Source organism: Brachionichthys hirsutus, chromosome 20 (assembly GCF_040956055.1).
Source record: "Brachionichthys hirsutus isolate HB-005 chromosome 20, CSIRO-AGI_Bhir_v1, whole genome shotgun sequence".
NCBI classification, from domain to species: Eukaryota; Metazoa; Chordata; class Actinopteri; order Lophiiformes; family Brachionichthyidae; genus Brachionichthys; species Brachionichthys hirsutus.
In genome coordinates this window covers 1,291,770-1,318,135 of record NC_090916.1, presented here as the reverse complement: position 1 = coordinate 1,318,135, position 26,366 = coordinate 1,291,770, and the positions used below count along the sequence as shown (strand labels likewise).

The 26,366-nt window shown below is 42.5% G+C and overlaps 1 protein-coding gene across 1 annotated transcript in view; it reads right to left on the bottom strand.

The window, feature by feature from the left end:
- stxbp5a (syntaxin binding protein 5a (tomosyn)) overlaps window positions 1–26,366 on the bottom strand; it is a 76,118-nt gene that overhangs the window by 13,008 nt on the left and 36,744 nt on the right. Inside the window, exons 5-15 of the mRNA XM_068753566.1 lie at window positions 22,349–22,483; window positions 18,943–19,006; window positions 17,299–17,382; window positions 9,941–10,064; window positions 8,330–8,408; window positions 7,400–7,554; window positions 5,225–5,297; window positions 4,565–4,712; window positions 2,593–2,660; window positions 1,672–1,712; window positions 1,157–1,377 (exon numbers count right to left, since the gene is read on the bottom strand). Of these exons, the coding sequence (XP_068609667.1) occupies window positions 1,157–1,377; window positions 1,672–1,712; window positions 2,593–2,660; window positions 4,565–4,712; window positions 5,225–5,297; window positions 7,400–7,554; window positions 8,330–8,408; window positions 9,941–10,064; window positions 17,299–17,382; window positions 18,943–19,006; window positions 22,349–22,483 (1,192 nt within the window). The remainder of the gene's footprint in view (window positions 1–1,156; window positions 1,378–1,671; window positions 1,713–2,592; window positions 2,661–4,564; window positions 4,713–5,224; window positions 5,298–7,399; window positions 7,555–8,329; window positions 8,409–9,940; window positions 10,065–17,298; window positions 17,383–18,942; window positions 19,007–22,348; window positions 22,484–26,366) is intronic.

Here is a 26,366-nt window from a genome sequence, read left to right as displayed (position 1 = left end):
TGTTCAACTCTCCATCTGTTGGCATAGCGACAATACTACCTTTGACAAGGCAGATCTTGTCCAGTGCTGAAGGTGAACTTCAGCACTGGACAGCTACATATGGCACTCAGGATCAGCACTGGACAGCTCCATAGGTAGTCGGCTACATATGGAGCTGTCCAGTGCTGATCCTGAAAGTGACGTCTTTTCTGCGGCATTGACTCGGGGAATGTTCTTTATCTTGCCCACTTCGGTTGTTTTTTTGGTTTCTGCATGTCCATGACAAGACGAGGTGGTGGCTTTTTGGTTTTGCTTTGATTTTGTATCGATTATCTTTGTTCTTGCAAGATTATTGCATTTGAATGGAACTTTTACACATTATTAGATGTGTTAATTTATTCCCATCACAAACTTTGGTTCATACTTATAATTTTTCTCATTTACAGTATGGCTTTATCTCTAACAATGTTTAAGTTACAAACTTTTAAAAAAAGATATCAAAACTGAATATTTTATTGTAATTACTGTTAAATACAAAAATTAATAGTTATTTAACAGCATGTTAAGGAGTAGTTACATTTACTTTACATTAAATTACATTACATTTAGTTACATTTTTTTACTGTGTTACGATTTACATTTGGCCTTTGGAGGGCAAACATAATGCTAATGTGGCCCTTTGAGAAAATTAGTTTGACACCACTGCAGTAGAAGAAGCATGGACGTAGTGAGGGAGGACATGAGAGTGGTTGGTGTTGGGGAGGACGATGCAAAGGACAGGGTGAAGTGGAGAAGGTTGATTTGCTGTGGCATCCTCTGATGGGACACGCCGAAAGTACAGTAGTAGTAATTTAGGTGGGGACCTTTATCTTACTACCAAATGCCGAATATGGTTAGGAAAAAATATTAAATTTTAACATTGAAAACCTAATTTACAGATTAAATAATCAGTTAAAAATACACATCAACTCTGACTCAACTTTACTTTACGTGGTTGGTGTATAAAGAACAAGAACAATTTATAACCTTTTGGTGATGATCCAGATCACCATGTGGATGATATAAATCCAATTAAGAGGGGAATGAGCTGCTTGGAGAAGGTCTGCGTTCTCTGAGTGCTTTTTTAGTTATCATTTGTATCCCTAAAAAAAGAATAGAGTTTCCTCCTCCTACACACCTGCACCACCTCAGTAGTTACTTCCAGCTTGCTGAAGCGGTAGATGATGACATTAGCTGACACTCCTGCCACACACAGCACGCGGCTCTCAAGGCACCATGCCATGATCTGAATAGCAAAGGGGTCTTCGTCTGACACATCTGTGCAGCCCTTGTCCTCCTTGGACCGGTTTCTGTCAAACACCTTGGCTGTTTTGAGTTTATAGAGCACCTGGAGCATTACTAAAAATAAAAGGAGGAAAAATAGATAAGCACCAGTTGCAATCCAGAGGTATCATCTGACAATCTAAAAAAAAATAATACAAAATCAGAGGGAACGTAGTGCTATGAACTGGAACAATATTAACAATAGCAGTAACAGGAATAGACTAATAATAGTAATGTTAATAACAGTATAGAAATGGGACTGCATCTTTAAAAAATAAATAAATACATTATAATTATTTTTTTAAAATATCTCTTCAAAAGTCAGAATTTCTTGAGGCGTGAACAAAAACAGTTACTGAGGGAACTCACTTGCAGAGGCATCCCAGAACTTCACGGTTCCATCAGCATGCCTGGAAATTCAAGTATGAAAAAGAAAAGATGAAAAGGTACAGGGGATCAATGGAGACATTAACTTTGTTAATTTGCATCTTGCATTGTAAACATTTGATAATGCAGCCTCATGGGTAGTATAGGTAGTGCAGTAGCAGGAGCTAACGTAGCATTGCCAGTTTCTCCCGTGTGCCCGGATAAATCCAGAGCGTTGCATTAGCGTAAAAATTGCCAAATCAAACATGTGAATCAACTTAAATAAGAAAGGCACACCGGATCGGTCGAGGCCCGGGGTAACAATGACCGCCAGCAACGTTGTTAACCCACGGGACGCTGCTGGAAATTGGGTTACTGTGGGTCGAAGACAGAGATGAAGAAGAGGAGGAAGACGAGTGCGTCAACAGTGAGAAAAGAAGGAATGGAAGAGTTTAGGACGGAGAGTGGAGACTTTGAATGTTGGGATGGTGACGGGAAATCTAGAGAGCTGATGGACATGATGATGAGGAGAAAGGTTGATGTGTTGTGTGTCCAGGAGACCAGGTGGAAAGGAAGCAAGGCTAGAAGCTGAAGAGCAGGATTCAAGTTGTTTTATAATGGAGGAGAGGAAAGAGGAATGGAGGAGGGGGCTTAACATTGTTCAGACTGGGCTTCTTAGTTCACTCAAAAGAAATCCCAAGAACTGATCCTTAATATAGTAGTATGTGTGACAACAAGTGAAGGTTGTTTTAAAATTATAATAATTCCGACATATTGACAACGGACTCAAACTGAACTGATCTACATTCATTACCAAGTGATAACTTTCCACATTTGGTGTCCCAGGAAAGACACTCTGGTGGGAAAAGTAAGTCATTGAGCTGTGGCAAGACAAAATTTGTAATAAAATCAACATTTTCTTACCCAGTGATGATGATTTCTGGGTAGCTTTGTGTGCCTTGACCCCAGTTTCCACCACTAACAGGCCAGTCCTGGACCAAGGACAGGCGCAAACAGCATATTGGCGTGAAAGAGAGAAAACAGGTAGAAGAGTAACTATATAAATAAATAGCAGGTCAGTAGTAACATTGAGTTTGGTAATAGATTACATGAATAAGCTGCACATATAAGCGAGTCTTCATAAGAAAACAGGCAGGATTTTTTTCTGTACGTCTCTTCCAATTAGTCATAATGTATTTTCATCTGAAAGTGTGTGTGTGTTGTTGTGGGGATCTGGCTTTGAACACAGTGACACATACAAAGGTCACCAATATGACTCATGGTGCTCTTTTTTTTATGAGAATGCCCTCCTGTAGCTTAGCTGGGCTCTTGCTTAAAAAAAATAGAAAAGAGCAGCAACGCTGGAAGTTTGGGTCGGTACATGCTGACATTTCTGACAGAAGGCTAGAGCAAGGCGACAAGGAAAAGAACATCGGCGTGCATAATGCCTGAAGAAGCAGGGGGTCTGTCTCTGATGATACAAGGATGTGACTCAGGACACAGGTACAAAAGATAGTGGAAGACTGCTCAGCAATGTTAAGCCCTTACATCACATGTGTCAAACTCAAGGCCCGAGGGCCAAATAGGGCCCTACAAGTCATTTTTTGTGGCCCGCAAGAGCTGTGTGCAGACATTTGTTTTTGTGAAATGCTGCATCTGTCACACATGTTCTTATCTACTGGCGGTGACTACTGAAAGTTATTTGAACTTTTTAGTTTTTTCCAGCATGTGCTGAAATGTTGATCCCTCTACATATGGCGCTCAGGATCAGCACTGGACAGCTCCATAGGAGCTGTCCAGTGCTGATCCTGAGCATAGAGCTGTCCAGGGCTGAAGTTAACAGCATGTTAAGGAGTAGTTACATTTATTTTACATTAAATTACATTACATTTAGTTAATTTTTTTACTGTGTTACGGTTTACATTTGGCCTTTGGAGGACAAAGATCATGCTAATGTGGCCCTTGGAGAAAATGAGTTTGGACACCCCTCCCTTACATAGTCATAGTAGTATGTCTTATGTCCCTTGAATGTGTTATTGAATTCTTGTATGACCGCTGCAAAACAAATTGCGCTCCGAGGGACAAGTCAATAAAGTGAAGTGAAGTGAAGTGATAGTCCATATAGCTTCCATGAAATGTTGAGTATAAGTCCCATGATGCATTTGGTTCCTGACTAATGTATGCACAAGCCTTGTGTTCCAGTATGGCATGATGGTTGGAGGGTATACTGTAGAGCATTTACATTTCTCATTTAAGTATTTAGTTCTTTTATGACACTGCTATCCAGAACGCCACAAAGGGAAGGCTATCCTCAGGATGCTATCACATTGTTCTACATCATTAATCTGTGGGAAATGTTTTTCTTAAAATAATTGTTTTGTGACGGAGTAGTGGTACTTCATTTTAATTTGAAATTCAATATTGTCTGCATCTGCTTAAGAGCAGCCCTTTCAACGTCTGCCGTCTCTGATGACAAGGAGCGAGTAGCAATTTCCTTAATGAGGGGGTTCGTGCTTATTTTGCAAATCTCTCATTCCAGAATCATTTTCCAGTTTTCCAGTCATTTTAATTTCTAGGTCTTTTTTTAAAGAAGGATTTTCAATAAAAGTCCTACATGTGTGCATTTGATGACACTGACATCAGCGACACTAGCACATCAATGTTTAATAGGTGCTGTTTTCAGGCTTAGCATGCTAGCATTTATTAACTAGCATGAAGTACAGTAGAGGTAGAAAGGAAAGTATTTCAAGTATTTGCTGAAAATGAAGAGGTTCATTTTGCACAATCCAAGCAGAGCAGGCCAAACAATGACCCGTCATCACTAGAAGAATAATTAGATGTTATCCCTTCTTCCATCTCATCAAAAACATTCAATGTTACTGCCCAAAGATGGTACCTTTTTGCTGTATCCTTGTCGCTTCTGACGCGAGCCGATGGAGTAAAGTGCAGGTATTAGGTCCACGGGGCAATCTGCAAAGTACTCGCAGCAGGTCACAGGAGACTCGTGGATAGTCAGAGGATAGGGGTTCTCGTATATGGGGTACCTGTTAACAGATAGAGTCCCTTTTGATTTCAGTTTGTCTCTGCAAAGTATCAGTGCTTTTCAGTTCAAGTAGAAGCAGCATGTAGCAGAATAAGTATAATGATAACGACTGGCATTTGGTCAAAGCGTGACATTTTAGTATTTGACAAAGAAACGTGAGAACTTTCGTAAGACATTGATGACCTTCCGACTCCAGTGAGTTGATGTGTCTAGATGCAGTAGGTGTAGGGGTGCCGACCCCCCGCTTTGTATTTTCTTTCTTTTTAGATAAATTATTTAGCTAATTCTACCGCCTTTGAACGAGGATGATTTCTGTATTTTGAGCAGCACCCACTGTGCAAGTCTTTGTTCATTTTTGGTTATTTTGTTGTCAAGTAAGGAGTGAATTTGTGTTAAATAATTGTATTAACCAATTCCAATTGGTTTTATGTTCGTCCCATTTCTTCCCCTAACGAGCTAAATGGGACGTAACAGAAGTCAAGATGATAAAGAATGATCAATTGAGCCACTCACCCATTTTGTGCAAGGTCAATAACCACTAAATCCTTTTCTAAAAGGACCACCACAGCGTAAGGTTCCTGAAAATCTGTGGAGGGAAACGGGGAGACAAGTCATTCATCATGTCCGACTGTTTGCAGTATTGTACTTCTTCCAGAGAGCGGTTGTCTGATGTTTACAATCCACAGGGGAAGAACCCCCCTCAGACCTCAAACATTCATTATCATATCTGGGCCCTGAGGCCAGGAATGATGAATACTTATTGACTTTTGTGATTTCTAACAGTCGTGTTGGTTAAATATTGGGGCTTGTCTGAACTGGGAGTGGAGTATCACGCTTTAAAGCTTATCCTGATTCCCTTCAATAAGAGACTAATAAGAGATTTAAACCTTTACTACTACTGCTGTACTTTCGGCTTGTCCCATCAAGGGTCGCCACAGCAAATCAACCTTCTCCATTTCACCCTGTCCTTTGGATCATCCTCCCCAACTCCGTCTCTAACTTTGACCCACAGAAATCGAATTTCCACCAGCGTCCTGTGAGTTAACAGCGCTGATATTCCGGTATGGCGTTCATGTTTAAGGTGATTGCGTTTTTAATTCTGGCAAAAAAGTTACGCCGGATGCTATTCCTGCCGCAACCCTCTGCATTTATCTGGGCTTGGGACTGGCTCAAGCTGCCTATGAGGATGCTGCTCTAAATCTTTGAATTTTAATAATAGAGAACGTAGTGGTCCAACCTGCAGAACGCTGTAACAACAATCAGCTGCCGGAATCACAGATGGGAAGATATGAGGATCCCGGAGGAATATTATATATTAAAATATAATTACATTAAAATATTACCACTAACCGTAAGTTAAAAGAGTTTGTAATATTGTAAAGCCTTTATAAAAATGTGGCCAATGAATAAAATCACAATGACCCAGTTATTTCCTGTCTTATTTTTAAACACTAAATCCCTCAACTGGAGTGATGGCTGGTTACTCCAGAGAATCTTCATAAAAGGATCTTTTTATAAATACAAACATGTCTGAAATAGCATCACACACCTCACAGAGCCCATTCAGATATGTTGTAGGGGTTGGCAAACTAAGACACGCTTGTTATGGCTGGCATGCAAGGGCATTTTTGTTGGCACGCAGAGGCCAAAAAAAAGGTATTTCATTATGTTTAACACGTCACAAGAAATGTTATTACTGACGACCAACCTGTCCTTCTTCAGTGTTTTTTGTTTTGTTATTTCCTTATTAAATGACCCTCAGACTGATTCTCTTGCTTCATGTTGGGGTTCACACCTTTTGAGTTCCAGACTACAGGCACATTTGGGCTTAAGTACATTGTAAAGTGACATGCGTCATGAAAAAGGTTGCAGTCCCCTGTTGTATATACTCAACAGTTGAGAACTATCATGCCATCAGTCATGTCTATATTATATCCCATTTTATATTTAGCATCAGGAAACACGTGTGTTTATAAGTGGAGTGATAGATGACTTTGAAAAAGATGCCTTTCACAATGAGAATACTGAGGTTGTTGTCCAGGTTTTTGATCGTGGACAAAAAAAATCACACTGATATTTGCCGGTAGTCTGAATGACCTACATATGCCTTTTATTCCTGTGATAATGTGTTACGGTATTTTGTCTGCCTGCTAATCCCCCCAATAATCCTCTATTACATAATCTGCAGCCACATCATCATAGATCAGCCATTACTGTCTAATCCAAAATCCCAGTCATGTCTATATTACCAGATGAAAGCCACGGTTGGTGACATCGGGTCGCCAGCGTGAAGTCATCATTATTTCGTTACTCACAAAGATAACTGAAGGATATCCATAATCCAACCTGGAGTTGCAATATGCACAAAAGATTCTGCATCAAAATTGACGTCCCCATATCATTCATTCTGACTTGTTTTATCGGGTGCCTCCTCAATAAAGGAAATAAAGGAATTTATTGAATTTACATGTACTGTAAATGAAAACAAAGCATTCTGTGTCTGATAATGAAAACGGACTGGGATTCGGTCCCTCGGGAAATTTGTCATTTATTACAGAAATTCACCTGAACACTGGGGCAGGCAATCAGAAATGTGATTGTGAGTCTAATACACTGAAGAGATAAGGATAATATTACACCCATACAGTTACAGGGCTCAGCCCCGCCCCCTAAAAACCCCAAACGTACCATTAGGGTATGGTGTTTCACAGAGGGTGAGAAAGTCTACTATAGGATAATCCATCTCCAGCACAGCAGTACTCTTTCCATGTATTACCGTCAGACACGGCCGCCGGCCCACTGTGTCGTATGATAGACCACCGGATAGGATCATGAAGGGTTCCCTTGAGGACACACACAAAACAACACAAGCAGAGAAATGCAATTCTCATTCACTTTTCTTTAAAAAAATATACTTTATACAATTATTTACCAAGAAGACTTTCTGGTCAGAACACAGCAAGTGTGTGAAAGACATTGTCAGGTTTCCCTCCCAGCCCGCTGTTCACCAATGCACAAGACGAACTTTAAGGGATTAGTCGCAGTGGGTAGTGCTGCTGCCTCACAGCAAGACGGTCACAGGTTCAAATCCTACTTGGGGCTTTTCTGTGAGGAGTTTGCATGTTCTCCCCGTGTCTGAGTGGGTTCTCTCCGGCTTCCTCCCACCACCAAAAACATGCAAATTAGACAAATTGGTTACACTAAATTGCCCATAGGTGTGTGAATGATTGCTCTGTCTGTGTGTGGCCCTGTGATAAACTGGCGGCTTGTCCAGGGTGAACGCCGCCTCTTGCCCGTTGACTACTGGGATAGAACCCAGCACTACCCAGTAATGGACAAAGCAGTTCGGAAGATGAATGAATGGAAAATACCAGTTTGTTGCAATCATCCAAATAATCAATAAACACTACATAATCACCTACACACACAAGAATTTGTCGCTCATATGGTCTTGAAAACAGCTTATAAAACCTATACCCTCGATGTGTTTTCTGCTTTAACTGTGTCTATTAAATCATATTGATGTCCAAGGATAGCCAAGTGTCTAAACTAGTGTGTGTGTGTGTGTGTGTGTGTGTGCATGCATGAGAGCGAGAGAGAGCGCGCGTGACACCCTACCCATTTCTAGTGGTTTTGTACTCCACTTTGAGAATGGGTTTACAAGGCTCTGGCTTCTTTCCATCCTTGGGCTGTTTTCCTAAAATAGAACAAACATAAGACACTTTAGTTTGCCTGCTCATCCCTCATCCCTTCCTCTTGTCTAGTTTGTTCTGTCATCTTGCCCCCCCACCCCCAATTCCCTCAAAAAGCTGCACTTAAAATGCTGCTTTGAATGATGGCCAAACAAAATGCTATTCATCAGAGGAGAAACTCTAATGCCTGGGCAGAGGCATGCAAAGAAGTTGTGACGATCATGGCTGATTTAGAGAATCCACCTACTCAGATGATCAATATGACTGTGCATATGATCTGGAGTGCACAGTAAGTGGCCAAATGTATCTAGTGTATTCTGAAAGGCCACAGGAAAAAAGGTAATATAGAATAATCCATAAAGAAGAATAGATGAGGGGGGGGGGGGGGTTCGTGTAATAGAGGACTTTGAATACTCTCAACTAAAAACAAATACAGAAAAAGACAATTAAAAAGGAATTAGAAAACAAAATTAATCCAGTCAAAAGATTTACATAATCATCCAATAAATACCAAACTAATTATATATTCATCACAGTGGGATGAATATTAAAAATTAAAAATCCTAATTAAAAATCCTGGCTATTGAAATCCTTTCTACGTTCTCCGACACACAAAACCAGATTAAAAAATCAATAAGTTTTGTTATGTTCATTCCATTTGTTGCACGCTGTCTCGTCCTTGTCAAAGGGAGTAGTTGCATGGGTCGGAAAAGTAATATGGATTCAATCCCATCATCGAAAGAGCAGAGTCGCAATAGACAAACAGAACAGCAGCAATAATGTCGGCAGACACAATACAATAATCCTGACAAAACGGTGCGGCGGTGGCGCAGGTGGTTGAGCGGGTCGTCCTATGATCGCGAGGTCGGTGGTTCGAATCTCGGCTTCCGCACACGCGCGCGCTGTCGTTGTGCCAATGGGCAAGAAACTTCACCCATATTGCCCGTGTGAATGTCGGTGGTGGTTAGGAGGGCCAATCGCTTCTGTCAGTCTGCCCCATGTGTTTTGTGGATTTAGAAAATCATTCAAAGGCGTCCCTCGTAGTATCTTATAGTTGAAGTTCTAGATAGTGCTTCAGAAGTATGGGGCCCTTTGCTGAGGGCTGTACGGCCCCCTGTAAGACCAAAGCCGGAGCCGGCATTAAGTCCCTCTTTGAAAGAGGGTGAGGAGCTCAGTCACCAGGGAGGAACTCGGAGTAGAGCCCCCTTTCCCCAGACACCACCTCCAGCTCTTCCAAGGGGATTCCAAGGCGTTCGCATTAAGTCTCTAAATCCCTGCTCAGACTATTGCCTAAGAGGACCAGCTCTTGACAAGCGGTAGATGGATGAAGGAACATAATAACTGATCCTTATTTAATTATCAGCAAATACGCAGAGTTGCATAAAAGTGCGAAACGTATACCTCAATATAGAGTATAGGAGTCTGCTTGCTGAAAACCCACAATGTGAACACAACATTATGTAGTGAGCAGCGATTGCACACCCAACAGCTTTATGCAAGTGTGTGTTTGCTCTTTACTGTGTTTCCACCTTCTTACCGTGTGGGGTGATTGTCTGGATGGGCTTGCCCTGGCCTCGGATGTTCCATATGGTCAGAGTTCCATCTGAGTGACTGCAAATGAACTGCTTGCCCTCATGATGCCAGGCAACTGAGTGGATCGCCTTGAAAACGACAGGCAGGGAAGGAGGGAGGGAGGAGAGGAAGCATGTCAAGGGTTCAGCAGGATGAAAAATCATGTGCCAATCATCTCCCTTACGCTACAAGTTTGTTGTGTTGCCACTGCCATATGGTACATGGCACAATGCTCATTTATGACACTGGATTTCATGCTTCCGGAACAGATGGTAAAACAGAGATAAGAGACTGGCTCCCTGACTCCAGAGCATTTCCGGTGGCATAAATTCACAAATTAGGAGAAGCTTTTACATGATCCCTTTTGCTGAACGTGGGGAAGGATGGAACGAAGGTTTTATAATCAATCCGGTAGTTATAAATGTAAGAATTATATTTCACAAACATGTAAATTGCTTGGAGGGAAAATAAAGGCAAATATATAATATACTGACCTAAAAACATCACATCAGAGCTTAATGAAGCAATTATTCAAGTTGATACAGACAAAATGTTATAACAGTGATTAATGGAAGTCAAAATCATCAAATTCCATCAACTTATCATGTGACTCAGTAGTGTGTATGCACCCTAGACCATGACTGACCCCCCCCACCTAATAATACAGGCAGCATAACATTCATCACAACATCTCCAGACTGTCACATGTGCTCAGTGTGAACCTGGTCTTATCTGAACAGAACTGTGTGGCAATGGCACCCCTGCCAATCTCGCCTGAATATCGATCGAGCTGCACGGCAATCTTTTTTTGGCAACTACATGTATTGATGGGCTATCCTGGACGACCTGCGCGACCTGATTGAGCTGCAGATAGCGCCTCATGCTAGCAGTAAAGACAAGGACACTGACAAAACCGAAAACGAGAGAAGAAACACTCAGGCGGGATGAGGACATAACAATTTTCTGTGGCCACAACATGGACAACCATTCCCTTTCTGAAGGTGGGGTGTTTCTTTTGCCTGTCCTCTGCAGCAAATCATGTAAAATTGATTCATAAACATTTCTGCTCTCTAAATGGACAGATTGATATGTCTGAAGTTTAACTGACTTCGGTGATTTACTGAGATGATTAAGTGTTCCCTTAATTTTTTTCGAGTGGTGAATAATTTGGTCTATCTTAGTAACTCAAGATGTGAAAAGAAACAGCAATGCTAGAAACTTCTCACGTTACACTTACACATGCGGGGACGCATTTCCGCCACTTTTCAACTGCGATTCGACACGCCCTGGTGCGCCCCCCTGTCGGACCAGTCCAACAGGGGGGCGCACCAGTTGATTTGTATGGTTTTAAAGATCCCATATTATACCCTGATGTCACACCCAGAATGCGTTATGACATACACAACAATGGCAACCGACATACCGGCATGCAAAATAGGTTTATACAACAATATAACAAATGAAAATTATTTATATATATTATTTATATATATATGTTTAATCTTATTCAATTCAATTCAATTCAGTTTTATTTATATAGCGCCAGATCACAACAAAAAGTCATCTCAAGGCATTTTACAAGATTAGCAGGGAAAGACCTGCAGGGAAAGACAGAACCCAACTTGACCCACAAGAGCAAGCACTTTGGCAACGGAGGCAAGGACAAACTTCCCTTTGACAGGCAGAAACCTTGGACAGAGCCTAGGCTCATGGTGGACAGCCGGTTATTGTTATGTTACTGGTATCAAAATAAATCACATGCCATTATAGTCGAGGTTCCCTTTAAAACCAGGAGAGAGATGCAGTAAAAAGGAAAAACAGATTATAGGGAATTCAGTCGAGAATAATGAGGACAGGCAGCGTTAAAGGTGTGGTGTTCTCTTGATCCCCATTTTCCCCAGTCCAGTCACTGCTGAAAGCGACACTGACATTGATTTATCAACTAATGGGCAGTCACTGAGAACACGATCACATCGTGGCTCAAAGTATATCAGCGATTGCCAACCTTTCTCATTGATGCAATTTTCATAGCTCCGAATTAACAGTAAATTATGTCCCGCACCAAATCCATGTGAAACTGAAAGAGGCTTCTGGAGCAGTTCTGCAAAGCTCATCACATGCATTTTCAGCCATGGGCACGTTTAATAATAATAATAATAATAATACATTTTATTTAAAGGCACCTTTCTCGGCACTCAAGGACACCGTACAATACATATCAAGAATAACATATCTAAAATAAGATTGCAACAGAATATAAAATAAAATAGTAAGTTCAAAATAAGGTGTTAAGGGAACACCTGGAGCACCAGAAAAACATCACAAGCAATTGGTGGGTAAAATATTGTTTCAAAGACAATGAGAAGACATTTTTTTCTCTGCCAAGGTGATTAGTATTGTTAAGTATAACCTTCTCTGGATAATCCACTTCACTCACACTGCCCATCTTAACAGAATAATTTTCTCGATGGTAATGCCAATGTGAGCACGTGGTTCGTTACCGTCAAACTCCTCCAACGGAAGCAGCTATTTATTTAGGATTGGGTCGCTGCTTTTTGCAGATGATGTGATCCTATTGGTCTTCATCAGACCGTGCCCTCCAGCTCTCACTGGATCGGTTCGCAGCCGTGTGTGAAACGGCCGGGATGAGAATCAGCACCTCTAAATCCGAGGTCATGGTTCTCAGCAGGAAAAGGGTGGAGTGCACCCCCCAGTTCGGGGAGGAGATCCTACCCCAAGTGGAGGATTTCAAGAACCAAAGCTCTCAATGTACCGGTCAATCTCCGTTCCTACCTTCACCTGCAGTAACGACCTTTGGGTCTGAAATGAGCTTCCTCCGTAGGCTGGCTGGGCTCTCCCTTAGAGATAGGGTGAGAAGCTCAGTCATCCGGGAGGAGCTCGGAGTAGAGCCGCTGCTCCTCCGCGTTGAGAGGAGCCAGATGAGGAGGCTCGGGCATCTATTCAGGATGCCTCCTGAACGCCTCCTACATCCATGCCATGTAGCATAAATGTAGTTAGAGGATCAGCTGATTGTAGTAAGAAACCATTTCCTATTCTGTCAAATCCTACACTCTGCAAAAGATGTAAAGTAAACTTGACTGCAAATTGAATCTATAATTAGATCTATACAGCATTATCTGTTTCCATGGCGTTTGGACTTTAATAGCATCGGGTCTAATAAAGATAAGTGAGTTGAGCTTAGTTATCAGTACTGGGTCTAAGATGTATTTTCTTTTTGTTGATTGAATCCAGCATAAAGATTGTGAACTGCAGATATTTAACTCATTCAGTGCCAGCCGTTTTCAGCTCAGCCATACGCTGAGTACCAGCGGTTTTTGCTCGTTGCCCTATTTTTCAAGACCTATAGAATATGTACTATGACTACGCAAACACCAAACCTGTCACAGCTTGAGGCAGGCCTGTGGTTTTCCATGCATTAACTTCTCCTGCCTTCCAGATCATCCTCCTGCAATCAGCTAATTCCGGTCACCTGTGCTCCCAGGCTCACCTGCAGCTAATCAGACACAACACATACTCAGCTCAGACAACACCCACTTTCCAGATTGCACTGTCATTTCCAGCACTGTATGCTGATCCTGATCCTGACTCCGGTGTACCTGCCCTGCCTGTTTTTGATATCGCCTGTTTGTCTGCCCCTTCAGATCTGTCTGCCTGCCTGTCTTGGTTACCCGGTTTTTGACCATTGCCTGATTTCTGGAACTCTCCCTTTGCCCGCCACTCTTCTGATTTGTCTGCTGGTTTGGACTGATTACCTGTTTTTTTTTACAATAGAGCTCAGTTTCTGGACTTCCCATCTTCTGTTGTGCATTTGGGTTCTCACCTGCTTTTGTCCGTGACAGAACCATACAAATGAAACATTAAAGTATCTTCTATCATGAGGAAGAACAAGTGGTTTTCTACCGTTTTACCTTCTAGAGATATTGGCCATTGACAAGAGGCAGAAATCACCAAAATCGGCAACAAAAACCTGAGAAAACAAGCTTTTTCTTCAGAGAAACATTTAAAGCAGATCGATGAATTTGACTAATACTTTTTGTTTTAGTGATGCGTCGAATATCTCAACAGTTGTAGAATAGGCCCTCAGACAACCATTCAGAAAGGCTTTGACAGTGGCAGAATGGATTTGAGAAGTCTATCAGTCCATTGTTCACTGTGACACTTCAAATTGGGAACAATGGACGATGTCTAATTGTTAAATGGAAGGGGAATTGAAACACATGGTTCTCATGATATCAAACGACACCAATTAAAACCACTAATTCCATGATTTATTACATTAATTCCGTTTTCACAGATTGGTCTTTGGGGGATGAGAGAATTCAGTCGATACTTATTAGAGACACAAATGAGTAAGGGCTTACAAACACACACACACACACACACAAAAGATGAAAGAAACACACACCGAATGAAGAAAGACAAGCAGTCAAACACAAATATCGCAGCCCTGTTACCGACAATTATATTCTTCCAGTATCATGTCACACAAGAACACATCGAAGTGTCTCTCTCACACACACACACACACACACACACATCCCCACACACAAGTGTAATTCAGCTCTACTGGGAGAAAATTCAACCCAAACAGACTTAATTTAACAAACTGGAATTTGAGGGTATGAATCAACTTCAATTCCACCGTGCAATTCCATCTTGCATTGGGCTGTGAGATCTGTCCTGTTTGGTTTTATTCTTGCGGCTATTATACAGCAATAAGCAGATGAAGAAGAATCAAGCCCTGAGCACTGAGCCCTGTCCCCAATTATCAGCAATGATGGGAGCAAGACCAAAGTACACCATGTTATTATTGCTGTACTTGCAACATTCAACAGAGACTGCGGCCGTTAGTTTTAGGGACTGGAGAAAAAGTCAAGAGGGATCGTAAAACTCTGAATTGCAAATGAACAACTTTTTATCATGGCCTGAGGGGGAGCATCGCAGTCTGAACTTGGGTGGGGTCCATTTACTTCAAAGTAAGATTGTGATTTTACCCATCTCAAGTGCAATTAACAAACGACTACTCATTTTCTATGCTTTTCAGTACCCTCTGTGAAGCTTCTGATAAACTCTGTACTATAAATATGGTGACCCATTTGGCAGTATTTTTTCTGTTTTGACACCAAAATGAAAATCAACCTCTGGATTTAAAGCTATTTGTAGGCTTGGTGTTTGCACTCTTGTTCTCCGTGTTGTGTGCACCTTTGTTTGGAATGAACAAAGATTAGGTTAGGTCTCTCTCCCTCTCTCCCTCTCAACCCAGCCGGTCCAGACAGATGGCCGTCCACCATGAGCCTTAGGTTCTGTCCAAGGTTTCGCTGCCTGTTTTTCCTTGCCTCCGTTGCCAAAGTGCTTGCTCTTGTGGGTCTAGTTGGGTTCTGTCTTTCCCTGCTACTCCTGTAAAGTGCCTTGAGATGATTTTGTGTCGTGATCTGGTGCTATAGAAATACAATTTCTGATTGATTTCTTTTTTTCAAGCAATGCAACCTGTAAATTAAATTAATACATTTAAGTCATGTTTGTTTTTGCAAGAGAAGTCATGGTTCAATAATCACGTTTTGCCAGTAATGTAGCACAGCAGGGGGGGGGGGGGGCAAGGATTGAGTTCCATGTTCCTGATGGCTGGTCTGAGGCAAAGTGAAACTCGCCGGGGGTGAAACCATGAACACATTAAAAAAGCAAGAAAAGTGCAGTGCATTGCAGGCTGTTTCGCAGGCTGTTTCGCAGGCTGTTTCGCTTTGTAAATGGAAGTCACAGTGAGCTAAATGCTCATTCGCCGGTCTCTGGAGACGAGGAAGTGCGGAGAAGAGATGAGCTCCATTGGGAGATGCAATACTAGAGGCTATAATGCCCCAGGAGCAGCAGGAGGGTATTAGCTGATCTGAGAGAGAGGGAGCCGGGTTGAAAGGCAGACAAAGGGAGAGAGAGAGCGTTGAACATACCAAATCCACTCTCATTTTGTGTCTGTGTAGTCCTCCGTGATTCGTGTTATCTCAGTGCGCTTATAGCGCTGCCGATGAGGTGAGCACAAAGACAATCTCATTATTTGAAGCATCCAGTTCGGCTTTGCGTCCGATGGCTGCAGGTACAAGTGTAGGACTATGAGCACGCTTGGCTGTGTGGGGCCGTGGAGCCACAACCTTCTGTCAGCCTTCAACCGGAATTAAAATGTTACGATAGAGATCTCGCATTCACGATCGTATCCAGGCCCCACTTTAGATCACGATGGCAGGAAGTCAGACGTCCGTGAGGAAGCACTCATAGGTACAGTAGAGTTGATGTGAATGGGCCCCGACCTTTCTGAATATCCAATGAAAGGATACAGACTATCCCACAAGTCATCCCAAGTATCAATCCATCCAAATACAGCAGCAACTCAAATTGGATAAATATGATCTGCACAAACAAAGCATTCGTGCAACATTCTGGGTTTGATAAATGCCTGCTCCTGCAGCTCTGGCAGTCTCTTTTCTATTAGGTCTTTCTTTTTTTTATGGAATACACTACTGCCTCTGGGGAAGCAAATAAAGCCACATGACTCAGTGCTTTAAAAAGAATAACCTTTTACAAAATGTTGCCCTTTTTTATATGCAAACATGATCAATATGCAGCTGCAACTGCAAGTTTGAAAAAATTGTACATTTTGTGAACAGCAACAATTGCTTTGTTTTCTTTGAAAAATCTGTAGCAATATTTAAATATTTGAGGAGGGGAGATGAGAGAGAAACTGGTGGGAAATAACCAGGGTCTTTGTTTGGGGCAACAAACCATAAAGGTTCACAAGGTTCAACTCCTTTGCGTGATATCAGGTGAAAATTTGGCGTAAAACACAAGCGCTATTGCTTGTTTGAAACATGAACGGCCTTTCTCCTGTAATGCATTCTCATTTCCAGGTGGCTAAATGCTTCGTCTGATAACATGGCCAGACGTTCCCCTCACCTTGAACTCTCTCCCATGATGCATGAACCAGCACATTGTGCTTAAACGCCCTATAAATCATGGCATTGTTGTTTCTCATCTCTTCTTTTGTAAATGGCCTGTTTTTGTACTTTCTTTACCTGTTACTGCAGCACTGGTCAAAGAATCACTCGTCTCTGAGCTGACCGAAAGCACTCTCATCCTGCTCTTTGTGCACCATCATAAGCTATATTCAATTCTATTGTTTGTTCTACTTCTGCAGTTATAAATATATAATTTGAGTTTTTTGTCGGGTTTTTTTTTCATTATTAAAATATACCCTGTGGATCAGAAGTGGGAGGAATGATGGACAGAGAAGAAAGGACTCCGGGGAGATTGTCCTACCTCGTCGTATGTGTAGCGACAGTCTGCCTTCTTTGATTTCAGATCCCACAGGGCCACAATCCCAGACTCAAATCCAATTATGAGCTGCAGAGGAAGAGTGGCAGGCAGACAGGCATTGAGATAAGGGGGAGAGATGACAATGGGGTCAAGTGACTGTCGTTGGGTGAAAATAAATTTGACATTCACACCCCGCATGAAAGAATGTCAGGTATGAGCAAACGGGGAAGAAACACTCTCAAGATTAAAAGATTTTCTTGCCAAATATACATGTAATTTGTAAACATCACTCCAACATCTGAAGGCTTTTATTATAATATATACATATGCACATACACGCACAAACACACACGAGAAGTAGAGGCCAGGAGAATAAACATAATGTTCTCCAACAATCCCACTAAGGTCTACTCTCAGTGGAAGAGTAGCAACATCAAACAGATCCACTCAGGACTGAGACTGAACATTACTGGAAGAGTATCTGGGAAACAGAGGCATCGCACAACACTAACGCTCAATGGCTGGCAGACTTGTAGTCGGAGCATAGTGACATCCCAGAATAAGACCCAGTAGTCATCACAACAGCGGCTATCCACACAAGAGTGGCCAAAATGAAGAGCTGGAAAGCTCCAGGGCCTGACATGATTCATTCCAACTGGCTTAAGAAGCTAACTGCACTGCATAAAAATCAAGCAGCACAAATGAATCAGCTGCTAAAGTCGGGAACCCACCCAGAGTGGCTAACCCAAGGACGGACAGTCCTCATTCGGACGTGATAAGTGTTGGGTGAATGGTAGAGGAGGGAAGATGATCACAACTGAATGGACTGAACTACCTGAAGGCAACACAACAGGTGTGGAAGGCAGCTACCAATACCTGGGGATCCCACAGGCAAGTGATAACCATGAGGGGGCAGCTCGGAGGTCAGCGACAGCCAAATGCCTACAGAGGGTGAGGCAGGTTCTCAGGAGTCAGCTGAATGGCAAGAATAAGATCCAGGCCATTAACAGCTAAGCCCTACCAGTAATCAGATACCCCCGCTGGGTAATATCCTGGCCACTGGAAGAGATACAAGCTGCCGATATCAAGACAAGAATGCACGGAGGGTTTCACCCTAAGCCCGGTAGCATCCTGAGGCTGCACACGAAGCGGAAGGAAGGAAGCCGAGGCCTATGCAGAAGGAAACTACACCCCCCCTAATAGTACATCAATAAAATGGCACCCAGTCACTACCTTCTAAGAGAATACCTCAAGCCCAGTAAAGAGGAGGCGCCAGAGGGGCTATTGTGGAAGGACAAGCCCCTAAATGGCATGTACCACCGAACAAATTGAAGCGGTAGCCGACATGGGAAAAACATACCAGTAGCTGGAAAAGGCGGGCCAGAAAAACAGCACAGAAGCATTCAGAAAAAACATAATACTTACAAGCTCCTTTGTTCGTTTTTTTTTTTATGTTCTCCTCCTTTCTCCTAATGCATGAACGGATAATTTCACTGGTATTAACCCATTTTCTTCTCTGTTCCCATGTTTGTCTCTTGCATTTTAATAGCTCCTTGTAGCATTCATTTTAAACTTGCCGATAGTTGGCCTCATCTACTCTTCCTGAGACGTTTGTGTGCATTTGAAGGAAAAGACGCTGTACCTTACCTTTCCCTCATCCATGGGGTTGTCACTTATGTGGACAACTGGTCCAGGGTGGGCCTTGGAGGACCTTAGGAAAGAGAAAGAGAGGAGAGGGATGTGGTTTTCCTCTGAAACGTGTGTTGCAGTACTCAAACATAGAACAATGCAGGAGATGTGAGTTCCACAGTGAAGTATGGAGGTGCTTGATGAGAAGCAAGTGTCTATCAACATGTGAAAGAGCTCCACAGGGGGGGGGGGGGGGGGGGGACATAGAGAAGATGGGAGACACTAAAGGGCTGTTCAAAGACGGCTGGCTCTGTCAGGCCAGGCAGCCCCCCGGCTATGCGTGTGTGTGTGTGCGTGTGTTCATTTGCGTGTCAACAGAGGAACACAAAATACTCGTTTAGCCCCCCTCTCCCGCTTCCTGTCTGCGATTTACCCTCCAGACAGCCTTATGTCAAATCTCTGTGTGTCATGCTGCTCCAGAATTTACCTAAACTGCCCTGCCTTAAAGGAATGATACGGGGGGGGGGGGGGGGGGGGGGGGAGTGCCAAGGAAGGTCACGGCTGAAAAAGAATGACTGTTAGAGCCTGAAAGATAACCCCAATGTCAGTGAGCAAAGTCAGGGATGGCTGACGAAGGAGGGGAAGAGGATGGGGCTACAACAAGTTAGAGGAATGCAGAAATAGCCAAGTAAAACAGGAATGAGTCGGAAAGGCTAGTGTTAAAATGCAGCATAAAAAGTACGCATTCCAAACAAAAGAAAGTGCTTTGGATTGAAAAAGTGAAAGCAGATAATGAATGCAAGATAATTTGTTTTTTAGTTGAGCTGAGCATGTCTCCTTGTAAGCAAAGGGCTCTGAGCTCCTCTGCAGCTGGAGCTGTTGAATCTCTCCTTTATCGCCTTGCTTATCAGCCTCCAAAGCTGCACGCACACACACATGCATACAGACGCCCACTGCACGTCTGCACATCTTAACACCCACCCCTTTCTGTGAAACCGACATCCACAACCAGCAATTTGTAATTTTTTGCTGAATTACAAAATGTAACGTGTAAGCCCAGGAGCTTTGCCTTCCCGTCCCACTTTGTCTTCACAGAGTCTTGTTTTAGGATTTTAATGTGCATCATTAGCCGCATCCCCGTTTGCTAAAAATGTAGGGTTGTGTGCTAATGTATCTGACACAAACACAATCACAAAGTCAAAAAAAAAAAGAAAAAAAGCATGTTCAGGTTTGAAGTAACCATGGTAACTGAGACCGGATAAGCAGAGTGCAGACAGGGCTTCCAAAAATCATCCATACTCGACCACAAACACACAAACAATCCCACACAAATAATGCGTTGTTTACATTCTCCTGAAAGCACATAGTTCCGGGACGAGCAGTGAGGTTTCTGTGCGTCTGCATGTATAGCTGCGTGTGAGTGTTTATTCTGTTGGCTTCCATGCTGGCTTATTTGTCTGCAAGCTTCAGGCACACACAAACAATGACTGTTCGACTTCATCTAACTGCCCCATGGCAACATAACACTTATTTGATGTGTCATATCATCTAAAATTATTCTTCTTTCTATCTACTTCTACTGCACTTTCGGCTTGGGAGGGAGGTTGGTGGTTCGAGTCCCAGCTCTGGCACATGTGTCCACTGTCGTTGTGTCCTTGGGGAAGACACATTGCCTGTGTGAATGTAGTGAGCGAGTGGATGTTGGTGGTGGTCGGGAGGGCGGATCCTCAACATGGAATGAAAGGACTCAGGAACTACAGCTCGTCTACGGCTAAAAACATATTCCTTTAATTGCGTGGTATTTTGGAAGGCATGGTCCCTCAGGAAAATCACCTTGTACTGGTCTATGCCTGGAGTTTAGGCTAAAGGAATCACTGGAAATGGTTTTTGAGGATAAGCCTCAGCTAGGAGAGCACAAGGGTACCCGCTAAGGTACCATGTGTGGGTACCAAGCACCTCACGCATGTGAGGAAAGAGATATGAAAAATTCAAGCACATATTTCTGATAATGCAGCTTTATGATCCTGAATGAGTTGAACAAAATTAAAGAGGGCAGAAGTGACGAGGCCTCCAGCCAACACGCTCACTTGAACTATGCGTCACAGTCAGCTATTAACATTTTGCCATTCAGAGTCCCACTTCAGCTCACCTCTCTGCACCCAGTCAAATCAAATCAAACACACACACACACACACACGCAGTGATGCTACCAGGTACTGCTTCATATAACATGCTTGCATAACATTCAAATGAGGCCTTTTTGCAGCATCTTCAATGCCTTCAGCACTGACTGAACTATGGCGCCACACAGTAGGTCATGCACCGTAGGACATGTGTTTGTCTCCGTCTTTCCACTGCAGTAGCTCAGGACCAGTGGCGTGATTCATACACACACGAAGGAAGGGGCCAGGCCAGGCCTGGGGCCCACTGGCGCAACGACTACTGCTCGTCTGCAAATAGCAGGGCCCCCGGGGGGGGGGCGATGACTCTCGTGCACAACATATCCCAGCTTCATTACGACAGAATACAGGTACATTCGGACACTTTCAATAGTACCCAGTGTAGGCAATGTGACGGCCCTCGTCTCCTAAAGATTGTTAACTTGTTTGTTGCACAGGTTGCTGCATCTACTCATATATAATCGCCATGGTGCCAGAGGTACCTAATGAAGCCTGCCTTGCTTAAGTATTCAGTTTATGGTATTTATTTATCATAATGAAATACCTATAGTGCGTCTCTCAAGACTTAAACATTTTTAACTGCCTTCTCTCCTCTGGAAAAAAAAGATTTCCTCCGCCTTCTTTTACGACTCCATCCCGCTCTTCCTTTGCTCCTCTCCTCTGCTTGTCTGTCTCCTCAAGCAAAATAGCCCTGATGTCGAGACGAGTCGTCTGTGTGTACCATACACTGGTCTAAGCAGACACCTGTTCCTCTCTCGCTCTGCTCATACACACACACACACACACACACACACACAACCAGACAGACTGGAGATGAGGGGAAAGCGTGAAGCAAAATGCTCCAGTGAATAATTTAAGGCTCTAAAGCAGGGAACCAAAATGGAGCCTGTCAAGCAGACAGATCCATTGGAATAGCAAAGAGAGTGTCGACTCGCTACCTGGAGTTTGATACGAATGACGAATATATATCGATATAGACGAATGGCTCTCATCATTAATATTAACAGACAATAACCTGTTGACGCTGATTACACAGCATCTTTCACTTCGAAGGGTGCGAGTATTTAGATGTCGAGATCAGCGATGCAATGCTCGTGATATGAAGTTGATTCTTCCACAAGTCAAATACTGATCAATATATTCAATGATTCACTTTGGATGACAAAAAGTCACAAAGAGTGAGAAGAGCATGTAACAACCTTCTACATAGGAGTAAAGAGCATATAGGCAGCAGTAACACTCACAGTTCAATGGCTTTGTTCCACATGATGACGTAGCCTGAGAGCGAAAAAGACTCCACGTTGACGACGTGGATGTTCCCTCGTTCTGTGCCAATGTACAACCATTTGCTCTGGAAGGGCAAGTGGCAGAAGGTTATTCTGCAAAGAGAAAGAGAGAAGACACGAGTTACCATCAAAACAATAAACAGAATAAGAGAGGCAAAGAAAGGGTGGATGAACCAGGGAGAAAGATATCATCTGACATCCTTTTGTGAAGAGAGACAAAGCAGACAAGACTGAGTGGATTATTTAGCACTCTAAGGGGTCAGAACAGTCGAGGTGAGAGCAGACCAAATAAAGCTTTGAGTCGTTCAATCACAGCTCCTCGCTGGACCGAAAGGATGCATGAGCAGAAAAACTAATTCATGTTTCTGTTTTCATCCTCACTCCCGCTCCTCCTCTTTTCATTTTAATGAGATTATAAATCTTTCCCTCCTCAACCTTGCCTATACATTCATCTTCATCTTCCTACATCATTTTCTAATTTTATTCATCCAGTTCAACCTTCTGTCCACCGGATGAATAACAATGTCAAACTTGGGAATCAGGCTTGCCAATATTTCAAGGTTATCCAGCTCCTCCAGTGATTCTTTTGATTTTGCACCAAAGTTACACTTGTAAGATTATGCATGCTACTTTACTACTATTACTGTATTTACGGTTTGTCCCCTGAGGGGTCGCCACAGCAAATCAACCTTCTCCACTTCACCCTGTCCTTTGCATCGTCCTCCCCAACACCAGCCACTCTCATGTCCTCCCTCACTACGTCCATGTATCTTCTCCTGGGTCGTCCTCTAGCTCTGTTCCCTGGCAGTTCCATCCTCAGCATCCTTCTACTGATATAGTCCCTGTCTCTCCTATGGACATGTCCAAACCATCAAAGTCTGGCTTTATGTCCAAAACGGGCCTTGACCGATCCGGTATGACTTTATGTACGTTGATCTGCATGATTTCTTGTGGCAAATTTTTACGCCGGATGACATTCCTGACGCAAGTCTCTGCATTTTGAGACCTGCACAAGGGAGAAATGCCCATGCTACATTAGATCCTGCTAACACACTACCCATGAGGCTGCATTAGATTATACATTACATTATCTATAACAAAAAAAGCCCTAATTAATCAGACACTTATAACTCATGTGGTAAGAGAATTACGGTATATACAATCCTTTTGACAGCACTACCGTCCTGTATTTCAACAGGAAAGGCACATTATATTATTTTCCCCCTTGTGCCTGACTGGATTTTATTTAGCAATAGAATCACTTTGTTCAACAAGCTAGATTTGAATATAATCTGCTGCCAACCATGGATTAAGTAGATATCCATTAGGATGACAAGAACACAACACAAAGAGATAGTGATTTTTTCTTCCTGTCATCAGCACTATAGTGTATTCAGATAAGATGTTGATAATAATCCATTTCCTCATGCTTCAATGACTTTCCCAAAAATGATGTTGAGTGAGCAAATTTACATTTAAACACATTTAAACACTCACCATCTACAGATTTCTTTTTCTTACAACATCCAATATCACACCATGACTTAAAGTTAAACACAGTGTTGGGGGGGGGCACAAACTCACGAATGAGTGGTATTCAAGTCTCTCATTTGAAACGTTCGTGTGGTGTGAATGTGTTTTGTTGGAGAAATGGTTAAACAGAAAAATAATCGACATAAATTTTAAATACCTCAAAATAAACTGGATCAAGATGCACTTGCGCTGACTTTTAGTGTCACTATTGTGCATTTTAAATCTTAGAGTGCATAAATCCCCCCCCCCCCCCACACACACACAGTTTCTGTAAAATATGAATTTATTCATTTTTAGGGGGAAAAGCATCAGGATAGTTGTCATAAATCTTACAGTATTCTTACAGTCTAAAAAGTGCACAAACACTCGCATCCGATCATGCACGTTGAGAAACCAGGCTTTTCTTTTGAACTCATTGTTTATCAACCTCCAATTAGAGTCAATGGGAAAAATGAGAATGGATCATATAAATTGCAGTGCTTTGAGAGCAGGATTAATCCATCTGCTGTTTAAAGTGTTGGGATATTACAACATTTAAGTTTGACAAAAGATCCCCATTTTCATATCTTTAAATTATGCATCATGTCTTGAAATTAATAGTGACTTTTTCATTCATTCACAAAATGCACAATCTTTCCAACACATCAACCGAGTGCTTAGTTACCTTAACCATTAATCAAAAAATGCATTCCTCATGCAGTCATTTAGGAAAACATTAATCTTTGGCAAAAGTGTTTAAATGAATTAAGTGCTCGCAAAAATTTCACAAAGGTAGACTACTGTTATTTGCACTTCATGTATGTTCCAGTGCTGGCGACTTATCCGGGGTGTATTGTGGGCGAAAGTTTGTCTGTCAGAAATGGTCAAGGCATTTTTGACAGCCTGATCTGAAATTCTATGGCTTGTTCCTGGAAGACCTGGAAGGCGTTCCAAATCCCTTACGCCGACACCGCGGTCACATTGATCAATAATTTCATGCTTCATCTCAATCATCATCGTGCTTCTCTTCTTCTCACTGCATGCCATCTTCACCACTCGCTTTCTTTGGACCCATCACTTATCAGGAATACTCACAGGTACAGCCAAAATCACGTCAATAATGGAAACACAACACCGGAGACGCAGGAAGGTGGTGAAGACCTGAACTGAACGAGTGAAGTGCGCTCGGACATTTAGCGCCAGCATCTGGAAGTTGCTCGTATCTCAAATTTAGGTTCGTGTCTCAAAGCAAAATATTGCTCGCGGGTTTGCTCGTGTCTCAAAACACTTGTATGTCAAAGTACTCTTATGTCGAGGTATTACTGTATGTATATATACAGTAATACCTCGACATACTGCTGCAACATCACTCGTCTCTCCTGAGTGAAACATGAATGATTTTCAATCAAAAACAAACTAGTAGCTTGTGCAAATTCAATAATATGAACAATTATTTTTTAGGAGCCAGATTTTGAGCTGCATTTCTAATCAACAGAGGATCATCAAGATGAATATATACTTGTACAGACCTAAGCAGGCAAGACAACAAAAAAAATGACATGTCTTTTTTCTGACAACAAACTTGTGGCATCCTCCAGGGGTTCCTGTCTGCTGGAGTTAATGTCCTCTCCGTCTGCACAAGCAGATGTGCCTCATCTATGGGCCAAATGCGTCAGCTTTCTAAAATAGACAGTGCAGGCACAAAACCTGCTTGTGCAAATGCATAGATAATGTCTTATGTACTGTTTGTAAATGCACACTGTCTATAAATATTTGATTTGTGCACACACACACACACTAACAGATCAAGAGTCAGCATGGGAAGGCCATCTGAGAGTCAGTGTGTGTCCATTCTTGCAAGACTACATTTGTGCCTGTTACTGTGCATGCATATACAGGTCCCCTGGTAAAAAATCTCCAGCTTTAAATGTTCACGTCATACAAAGGTAGCTGCCGCCTTGCAAGCTCAGAAGCAAACAGCAATGAAATTAAAGATGCCTGCCACACACACACACACACGCTGGGTGCAAGATGTACGAGAGCACGGTCCACTGCAAATGCATTTGGAAGAAGGGGGTCACTTTCGAAAGTCATTATTTGTACTGCATGGTTTTATGTGATGATCCTACAGATGGGTTAATCTTTACCTGCCAGTCATTAGAGAGACACCAGTCTGAGGCTTAAATCCACCATGAACTACTGATACTCATCTTGTACAGCATTCATTAAGACACCCTGAAGCTAATCACTCATAACTAATTGTTAAGTGGGTAACAGTAATGTGGTATGTAATATGATTTAGTTTGTGCAATGTGGGAGGGGGAGGGGGGGGGGGGGGGCTATTGTTGTAGTAAATAGTAAACCGTTAAAACTCGGATGCAGGATTACAGTAAAATCCAAACAGTATCCTTCTGTAACAATGTCGTGTGGTGACATGCTGGAAAGTGTAACGTAATCTGGGTAA